Below are 10873 nucleotides of genomic sequence, written 5' to 3' on the forward strand. Positions count from 1 at the left end.
TCAACCTCTTCCCCATTTCTCACAACCTGAACTTCTGTGAAATGACCTCCTGCCTTTTAAACACGATTTCCCACTAAGAACACTGAAAAGTCATTTAGCCTGTACCTGGGTGAGCACAGCAGTGTGTTCAGCTCCACAGCTCACAAAAGTCACATCAAGGTTCCTCAAAGCAGCGACTGAGTATGGTTTGAAGATTTGCTCTGTGGGGAAAGCATACTGAAAATAAACAGCTTAATACTAACAGTATTTCCAGAAAATGTCACACACTATCAGATATACATCCTTGCATGAAATACTCCTTTGAAGCCAGGTTTTAGATAAACTAAAAGTAGCCATCACCATTTAGAAATGGTTTTCTGCCAAGACCATCTAATCCAGAGGTAGGTTATTTTTTGGATTACAATCTCTAGAGTCCCCCAGGTAGAGTGGGAAACTGTAATCTAATACATAAACTTTTCAAACTCAAGGATGATCTAGCACATGGAAACCAAACAAAAAGAGCTTGCCATTACCAATAACAACATTTTCCTAGTCAATTTGAAGGTAGTCTTACCTTTGGGGTTAGCCTGACTCAGTCCCAGCTGATGTGCATTGTTCCTTCCCCATCCATACACAACTCCAGAAAGGGACAGAGCAAAACTATGTGCTCCACCAGCAGCCACTTGAGCCAATGGGATGCCATCAAGAGCAGAGACTTGCTGCGGCCGAACTTGAGAGGGGATTTCTTTGCCTAGCCCCAGCTGCCCATGGATGTTCTGACCCCATGAAAAAACTCTGCCATCTTTATTTGAAGAGAAAAAGATTTAAAAGGAAAGTGCTTGTATTTGTGCAACATTTTTATCAACAATTCATAGTGTCTTAGTCAGAAGGGACCATAAGGGACACCTAGTCCAGCCCCCTGCCATGTAGGAATACAAAACTAAAGAACCCAAGAGATGTCCATCGTCCAAAGAGAGAGGGTCCACTACTCTCTGAAGCACTCTACTTTACTACTGAACAGCTCTTATAGCAAAGGCATTCTTCCTAATATTTAAGTGGAATTTTCTACTTTGTATTTTGAATCCATTGGTTCATGTTCTAGTCCCTAGAGCAGCAGAAAACAAGCTCACTCTATTTTCTACATGACATTCCTTCAGATATTTAAAGATGGCTCACAGGTCACCTCTCTGTCTTCTCTTCTCTAAATATACCCAGCTCCCCAAGCCATTCCTCATAAGTCTTGGTTGCTAAATGAGTGGTTTCCAGACTTTTGTCCTACAGATATTTTGGACTTCAGATCCCAGAATTCCAGACTGTTGTTAGGGGCTTGTGGGATCTGAAGTCCAAAACACCTATAGGACTAAAGTTTGGGAATCACTGTTCTAGATCTTTGGTGAATTTGGTCCCCCTTCTCTGGATACATTGCAGCTTGCCAATATCTTTCCTGAATTGTGGTGTTCAGAACTGGATGCAGCATTCCAAGTAAGATATGACCAAAACAGAACAGAGTGGCACTATTACTTTCCTTGATCTGGATAGTATAATGCCAAGTTTGTGCAGCAATTACATTTAGTACAGCAGTGACAGAAAACAAACCTTTGAAGGTGAAACATACAATGGAGCAAAGAGACAAATAAACAATTTTTACCTTTTGTCAGTGCAATGGAATGGTAGTGTCCACAAGCAACCTGTATTACTGTATATGTAGATAAAGCGTTTATTGTCCTGTACAATTATCAAAGAATAAGACAACTTTTAGGATTTCATAATAGGTGGAAACCCAGTAGTTTTTTTTTTAAATGAAAGATAACTGTGGAAATTTGGAAGTTTCAGATTTAACAACTGAACAAGGCCCACCATTAACACACAGGAGGTTTTGGCATGACACCTTTTTTTAAAAAAAATGAAAATAAAATTTAAATACAAGGACTACAAGTAGGCTATGTGAAGGAGACAGTAGTTATGCAAATTTAATGTTAATATAAATGACAATTTTTCATGAAGAGATTTTTTTATAAAGGGAATATTTGTATAGAGAGAACGTTCCTAGATTCACACCCTTTAGTTTTGTTTACACAGGCCTTTGATTGTTAACTGGACATTGCAGAAGGCCTTTTAGCAGTGATGTGAATTTATGGTTTATAATTAACTGAATATTGTTCTGTCTTTTTACTGCCTATAATATATGTTTATTTGTGTGTGTTTCTAGCCTCTGAAGAAGGCCTTTCCATATTGAAGCCGAAATATGTTGGGTTTTTTTCCCAAAACAGTTGACCATCTCAGAGAACATGGCACTTGTTTCCTTCCTGTTTTCTGCTGTTAATGTGTTTTTCAGTACTCTTCTACTACTGTATAACCCATCATACCAACTTTACAACATATTATGGCAGGCTAGGTGCATGTGCAACATTTTGCCAATTCCTCATGCTGACCCACCATTCAAATTTTATTCAATGGACCTATTCTAGTTAGGATTATCCAATAGAACTGAGGCCATTTGCTGTAGTGACAGAGTTAGTAATCTATGCCACTATTTATCTTACTGCTCTTCAGCTGCTTGAAGGAAGATCAGGTGCAAAGGGATGCAACTTCCAATAGAAGATAGGAGGAAACATTCGAAACCTACAGAACCCTTTTGGATTATAACTCCAGATGATTTTCACAATTTGCATTGCTTGCAAAAAAGGAATGACTACAGCTCAGTGGTACAGGATATGCCTCAAAAGAAGAAAAGTGCTGTTCAATTCCTGGCATATCTGGTTGGGCAAACCTTGAAAGCTAGCTTGCTTTCCAGGTGGCAAATTAAATGCAACCCGGGGCTGAAGTAAAGCAAATGGCCAGACCATCAACTGAGAATATCACTCATGGAGAATCTGAACTTTCATCTGTCTTGCGAAAGCCTAGTTCGCTAGTTTAAAAGATTATTATATTTGACTTATACTGTGCTCAATATTTTGTGTTTATTAGCCACTTGTTTATTTAATTAATTAATTTCAATGTTGCCTTTCTCCCAGAAGGGACCCAAGGCAGCTCACAAACAAAAACACATTAAAAACTTGTTACAATTAAAACGTCACATAAAAACAATATAACCTACCTTGGAATTAAACGATTTCCTAATTCAGCAGTGCCCAGTTGTCCAAAAGCACCAGCTCCCCATGAATAGACCCTTCCCTTGCTGCAAACAGCCAGTGAGTGGTCCTTCCCACAGCTGACATGGACAATAGGCTGCACTTCCAATGCTTGGATTAACTCTTTCAAGAAAATGGCAAAAATAGGAAAAGAACATTCATTTCTAAACCATGGTAATTAGAAGGACTTGTTTATATCATACATCTGCAGCAGTACAGTACAAAAATTACAGAATTTGGTTGCCTATTGAGAAGACAAGTTTCTAGACCGTATGATTTTGGAAGGGCAAAAGGAAGGAAGTAAAACACCCTAGGCAACAGATTCTGTCTGATCTTGAAAGCTAAACAGGGCCAGCCCTGATTAGTACTTGGCTGGGAGACCACCAACAAATGATAGATGCTGCCAAGTATATTTCAGAGGAAGGAACAGGCAAAATCACCCTGAGCAGTGGTTCTCAAATGGTGGGGCAGGACCCTGGTGATGGGGGGAGAGTTGCTCAGTGGAGACTCTGACCCCTCCTCCTCCTCCTCCCCCCAAACTTTTTTATGTGTAAAATTTACACATCAACTGAGTTAAACATTGAATTTACTTAAATAAAACTTCTAATTTGAACAATGTTATTCCCTTATATAACGTTAAAATATGAATACACATGACAGCGTGAATTAAAATACACATACTAAATAAACAAAATGTTTTTATTCATATACTAGAGATTACTGTTAGACCAGAATATGGAAAAACAGAATGGTTCCTAACTGGCAAAGGAGTGAGGCAAGGCTGCATTTCATCACCGTATTTGTTCAACTTATATGCAGAAACTATCATATGAAGAGCATGTTTAGATTAAGGAGGAGTGGAAATAGGAGAAAGGAACATAAACAGTCTAAGAAGTTGACAGCTTCTTTCTTTCAGTTAGTCTCAAAGATGCTACAAGATCTCTCCATATACTGATTCTACAGACTAATGTGGCTATACCTTTGAATAAACAATCTAAGTTATGCAGATGACACCATACTACAAGTGGAAAACCTATGAGACTTGGAACAATTCCTAAGGAAAGTTAAAGAAGGGTGAATGCTAAATACAAAGAAAACAAAAGTAATATCCATGGAGGATCTATATGAATTCAACGTAGATAATGAGAAAATCAAAATGGTCAAAAGATTTCCTGTACCCTGAATCAAATATTGATCAGAACAGAGATTGTAGTCAATAAATAAGAAGATGACTAGGAACAGTAAGAGCAGCTAGGAAAGAACTAAACAAGATCCTAAAGCAGTGATTTCCAATCTTTGATCCTCCAGATGTTTTGAACTTCAGCTTCCAGCATTCCTGACAGTCAGCCAAACTGGTTGGGGCTTCTGGTGTTACCCATGCTGCTTCATATAAATTTTGGAATCAATGATAACCCTTGGATGACCCCTGACCAGACTCCAAGCCTGTCCGCCATTACTGGCAAAACAAGAGGACATGTGCCCCTCCCCTGAGGAGAGAATCCCCATTTACATCTAAGAAGGTCTGGGAAGTCGCATGAAGGGATTATCTTGAGTCAGAAGGAGAGGAATGTTTGCCTTTCCTGAAGCTATCACCCCCTCCTCAAATCTGTTGTCCGAACAACTTAAGTCATTGATATTATCAGATCCAGACATCCAGGTGAAAGAAAGCAATTAAACGCCTTTGTTCCAATCCCCAAAACTCTCTGCCCTCAGGTGAGATTTCGCCCTTAAAAGGTCCCAACTTTGGCTGCTCAGCGCGCCATCCCAAAGGTCTACTTACTCCACGTCAGTCAGACCTCTGATCTGGTAGCCGGCATTTCTGCTCAAACCCAGGTTGCGGAGCAGACTTGTCTCACTGTCCCACATCCCATTCGCTTCCCCGGAGGAAGACTACATCTTGGTGAGTATACCCTTAGTACAGCCTAAACATCTTTTCCACAATTCCAACCTACCTTCCTGAGCCTTGAATGTGTGTGTGAGTGTGTGCATTGTGTGTGTGTTCCCCCCCTGTTCTCAATAAAGTAGACATTTAGTTATTGCAATCTGTCTCAGCTTCAGTTATTGGGAGGCCCTGGTCTACTCCGTATAAATATCGGGAGGGCGATCTTGGTGGGCTCTTGTAGCCAGCCCCCTCTTGCAACATTTGGACTAATAACAACATAATAAAATTCCCCTACGGACCCTTGGCTACACTGGGAGCTGAAGTCCAAAACACCTGAAAGTGCAAAGTTTGGGAACCACTGTCCTAAAGAGTAAAAGATACACAACTGAGCATTAAAGTTAGAATCATCCAAGCCATTGTACTCCCCGTCACCATGGACATGGGAACTGGACAGTGAAGAAAGTGGGTAAGAAGAAAATTAACTCATTTGAGAATACTGTGGATAAAGAGGAACAAATGGGGCCTTGAACAGATTAAGCCTGAACTCTCCCCAGAAGCCAAGCTGATTGAAGCTGCCATACACTGGCCACATCATGAGAAGGTTATGACTCTCTAGAAAACAGAATAATCCTAGGCAAGGTAGAAGTTAATACAAAGAGAGGAAGAACAAATATCAGATGGCTGAACTCAGTCACGGAGGCCTGAATCTTCAAGACATAACAGAGCAGTGGAGCACAGGTGGTCTTGGAGATGTCTTATCCATAGGGTCCATCATGGGTCGGGTCAACTCAAGGACAGTTAACAACAAATGGGGGGGGGGCAATGTCTGCATGTAGATGTTAAGTGGAGTCACAAGGGCAAAAAGTTTGAGCACCACCACTTCTGAGTCTTCCTTGACTAAGAAAACCCTGTGAAATTGATGGGGTCACCATCAGTCATCAGGCACCTTGAAGACACACACAAATATTCTGCTAGGAACTGTCCCTTCACAGCCAGCACACCTCACCACAGCCAGAGAATAAGTAGAGACTGGATTTTGAAGAGCCAGCAGGCTTAGCTGTCACCTCCTCTCCATCCCCTTCATCTTATTTCAAAGAAAAGCATACTAAAAACAGCAATAATGACACATCACAAACTTACATATACTTATTATTATTGTGTGCCTTCAGGTCCTTTTGCATTGTGGCAACCCTAAGGCAAACCTATTAAATTTGTGTAAATTTACAGTGCTATATAAATAAAGCATAATAATAATAATAATAATAATAATAATAATGGGGTTTTCTTAGCAAGATTTATCAAGAGGAGGTTTGCCATGGCCTTCCTCTGAGGCTGAGAGAGTGTGACTTGCCCAAGGTCACTCAGTGGGTTTCATGGCTTAGTTGGGAATCAAAACCAGGATCTCCAGAGTCACAGTCCAACTTTCAAACCACTACACCATGCTGGCTCTCAGCACACAAAAACAAACTAAAATCTATACACACTTCCTAGATGCATCTGGTTTTGTAAAAACTCATACAGCTCATTATTCTAGACTTTCCGATCTCTCATACATTTGCCAAGAGTTTCAAGCAGCAATACACTCCTTTTACATTTAGGCTGGCTGGACCAGAGCCAGGAACAGAAGCATACAGCAAAGGAGGAGTTTTCCTCAGCTCTCAACCCCAGGGCCAGCAGCACAGCCATCAAGGAAAGGAAACTGAAAGTGTTTCAGGAGTGAGTCATCTGCAGAGTCTGGAAAACAAGGGCTGCTTAGCTCTAAGTGGAAACCGAAACTTAACAAGACTCAAAGGCATTTCAGGCAGAAGAAAAATAAGAGGAAAGAGAAGAGAGATGAAAACCATTATCAAAAACAGTACTCTGGCTACTTGCTACTATTATGGCAATGGCAAACCCCCTCTGAAGAAAACCCCAGGATAGGGGGCTGCATCCGCACTGTAGAAATAATCCAGTTTGACACCATTTTAATGGCCATGGCTCAATGCTATGAAATTCTGGGAGTGGTAGTTTGTTGTGGCACCAGTGCCACAACAAACTACCATTCCCAGAATTTCATAGCATTGAGCCACGGCAGCTAAAAGGTGTCAAACTAGATTATTTCTGCAGTGCAGATGGAGCCAGGGTTGCCATAAGTTGGTAATGACTTGAAGGCACACAAAACAACTAGTACATCTCTTTTTCTCTCACACACTACATCCCCATGCCTCTGAAAAGGCCAAACCTCCTGCCTCATACAACCTGTTTTAATTTTTAAATTTAATTTAATTTTAAAGCCCCTGGACTCCCAGTATATACATATAAACAAAACTTAAGAAGGGGTTGGTTTTAAGGAGCCACATTCAGTGTTGTTGCAACAGGGTAATGCAACTATCCTTGGAGGAGACAACTTCTCTAGAGAGGTGAAAATAGCATCCAAGGCAAGCATTTCTCCATCCATGCACCCACATATTCAGTATTGCATCCTCATCTCTATTGTTTCCGTAGCAGTTTCTACAACAATATGAGACATTTATATTAACATTAAGTGTTTTTGGCTTTGACTTGGTAAGGTCCTCCATTTGGTGATCTTCTTCCATTTTGAGCAGGGCTAAGAATCATAACATTTACATTTCTATTGAGTCTTTTGAGCTTTTGTTTGGGAATGGCCTCCCTTTTTCTGGAATGGCCTGCATTTTGCAGTGCCTTGTCCTCCTTTGCAGTTATGACCTTTGGTCACCCTGAAACCAGAGGAAATGAATTTATATTTCTAGTAAGTGTTTTTGGCTTTGACTTAGTTCAGGTCCTTCCTTTTTCTTGACTGTCTTCTATTTTGAGCAGGACTAAGAATCATGACATTTACATTTCTATGAGTCTTTTCTTTGGGAATGACCTCCTTTTTTCTGGAAGGTCCTCCATTTCGCAGTGCCTTGTCCTCCTTGCAGTTAGGATATCTTTGGTGGCCCTGAAACCATATGAAAGGCATTTATATTTATATTAAGTGTTTTTGGCTTGTCCTTGGCTCAGGTCCTCCCTTTTTCTTCCATTTTCAGTGCCTTGTCCTCCTCTGTGGTGAAGACAGCTGGTCACAACTGGAGAAGAAAAAGAGGGAGGGATTGATGGATCTTGGGATACCAGTACCCCAAGACCCATCATCCCCTTTCTCCGCTTTCTATCCCAGGAAAAGCATCTCTGAGGTGCAAGGATTTCTGTCCATCCACTCCATATCTGTTCCTGAAAAAGGTAGACCCACAAATTTCAGGGAAAGGGGGGAAGCTGAAGAGAAAAAACATGAATTAATGATCTGAGGGTTGGATTAGGACTCTGGAGACTAGAATTCGAATCCCAGCTCAGCCATGTAAACCCACTCAGTGACCTTGGGCAAATCACACTCTCTCAGCCTCATGGCAATTTTTTAAAAATAATTTTATTGATTTAAAAAACAACCATTTACAAAAAGCATTGGACAAACAACAACACAAATTACACCTATACAACAACAGCATTAAATGCATACACAAAATAACAACAACAAAACAGATCCTTCCTGAGCTTCATACAGACTCAATTTTGAATGATTTAAGTTCATTCGTATGAGTCACCTTAAAATTTAACCTTCTTGTAGTATTTATCTAGTCATTATCTATATATATTCTACTTTATATTGTCTATTATATATATATATATATATATATATATATAGTCTATTCTACAGTCATTATCTTCATAAGTATTCTATTATATGTTTATTCACTCTCTCTCTCTCTCTCTCTCTATATATATATATATATATATATATATTCTACTATATATTGTCTATTTTATATATATATATATATATATATAGTCTATTCTACAGTCATTATCTTCATAAGTATTCTATTATATGTTTATTCACTCTCTCTCTCTCTCTCTATATATATATATATTCTACTATATATTGTCTATTATATATATATATATATATATAGTCTATTCTACAGTCATTATCTTCATAAGTATTCTATTATATGTTTATTCTCTCTCTCTCTCTCTCTCTATATATATATATATATATATATTCTACTATATATTGTCTATTATATATATATATATATATATAGTCTATTCTACAGTCATTATCTTCATAAGTATTCTATTATATGTTTATTCACTCTCTCTCTCTCTCTCTCTCTCTATATATATATATATATTCTACTATATATTGTCTATTATATATATATATATATATATATAGTCTATTCTACAGTCATTATCTTCATAAGTATTCTATTATATGTTTATTCACTCTCTCTCTCTCTCTCTCTATATATATATATTCTACTATATATTGTCTATTATATATATATATATATATATAGTCTATTCTACAGTCATTATCTTCATAAGTATTCTATTATATGTTTATTCTCTCTCTCTCTCTCTCTCTCTCTATATATATATATATATTCTACTATATATTGTCTATTATATATATATATATATATATATAGTCTATTCTACAGTCATTATCTTCATAAGTATTCTATTATATGTTTATTCACTCTCTCTCTCTCTATATATATATATATATTCTACTATATATTGTCTATTATATATATATATATATATATAGTCTATTCTACAGTCATTATCTTCATAAGTATTCTATTATATGTTTATTCACTCTCTCTCTCTCTCTCTATATATATATATATATATATATTCTACTATATATTGTCTATTTTACATATATATATATATATATATAGTCTATTCTACAGTCATTATCTTCATAAGTATTCTATTATATGTTTATTCACTCTCTCTCTCTCTCTCTCTATATATATATATATATATATTCTACTATATATTGTCTATTTTACATATATATATATATATATATAGTCTATTCTACAGTCATTATCTTCATAAGTATTCTATTATATGTCTATTCTCTCTCTCTCTCTCTCTCTATATATATATATATATATATATATTCTACTATATATTCTCTATTCCAAAAAGAAAAAAAATGTTTTTTTGTCCTCGTGGGAAAAAGTTTGAAAACAATTTGCCAAGTTGCAAAACATAAAAGACTTGGAGGCAACCCCCCTCCCCTCCCCTCCTCCATTTCCCCCAGGATTGAAGAAACTCTTCCTATTGGAAGAGAAGTGAGGAGTGTGTTCCCCTTCTCTGCCCTCCTTTCCTTACCTGGCTGATAGCTCCTCTGCTCCTGCCCCGGAGGAGGCAGCCTCCTGCCCAGCTGGCTCTGGCTGTTGTCCCCACAAGAGGCCAGCCCTCCGTCGGCGTAGAGGAGCACCGTGTGCCGCTCCCCACAAGCCACCTGGGCCACCTCTTGCCCCTGGGGAGACCGGGGCCCCTGGCGGAAAGGGACTGGCCCCACGGTGCCCTCCTCGCCCAGCCCCAGCTGCCCAGAGGAGCCCTGGCCCCAGCAGAACAGCATCCTCCTCCTCGCCCTCCAGGCTGCCTTGCCTCCCACTGAAGCAGCCCCTGCTGCAGCATCCCTGCCAGCCCAGGCTCGCCCCTCTTATATACTGCCCTCCAGGTGACCCCACCTCTTCCAGACAGCCCTGCCTCCCCAAAGGTTGCCAACTTCCTCGACATCGGCACAACGGCCACTCTTTCTTTCTTCCTTTCTTTTTGGGTTAATACACACCAGACCCCATCCCAAAGATTCCTTCTCACTTCCCAATGAACCAACCCTTCACCTCAGACAGACCCACTTGGCCCTCAGTAGACCACCCCCCAAGTAACCCCCAGCCTTGACCCCCAAAGGCTGCCAACTTCCTCGCCACCCCCGCCCTGCACAATGTTCTCTCTCTCTCCAGGGATGAATAGGCGCTGGACCCCTTTCCAGAGGTTCCCTTTTGCCTCCCAGTAAATCAACCCCTCACCACCTCAG

The 10873-nt window shown here is 39.4% G+C and overlaps 1 protein-coding gene across 2 annotated transcripts in view; it reads right to left on the reverse strand.

The window, feature by feature from the left end:
* The window catches only part of LOC149313152 (putative E3 ISG15--protein ligase HERC6), a 37503-nt gene extending 26866 nt beyond the window's left edge, over positions 1-10637 (reverse strand). For both annotated transcript variants that reach the window (XM_089526136.1, XM_089526135.1), the window contains exons 1-5: positions 10162-10637; positions 3077-3233; positions 1628-1704; positions 554-781; positions 106-200 (exon numbers count right to left, since the gene is read on the reverse strand). In XM_089526136.1, the coding sequence (XP_089382262.1) occupies positions 106-200; positions 554-781; positions 1628-1704; positions 3077-3233; positions 10162-10414 (810 nt within the window). In that variant the 5' untranslated portion in view covers positions 10415-10637. The remainder of the gene's footprint in view (positions 1-105; positions 201-553; positions 782-1627; positions 1705-3076; positions 3234-10161) is intronic.
* Positions 10638-10873: the final 236 nt, after the last annotated feature.

This window comes from Sceloporus occidentalis, unplaced genomic scaffold (assembly GCF_023333645.1).
Source record: "Sceloporus occidentalis isolate IW3139 unplaced genomic scaffold, rSceOcc1.0.p SCAF_5, whole genome shotgun sequence".
Lineage (NCBI taxonomy): Eukaryota > Metazoa > Chordata > Lepidosauria > Squamata > Phrynosomatidae > Sceloporus > Sceloporus occidentalis.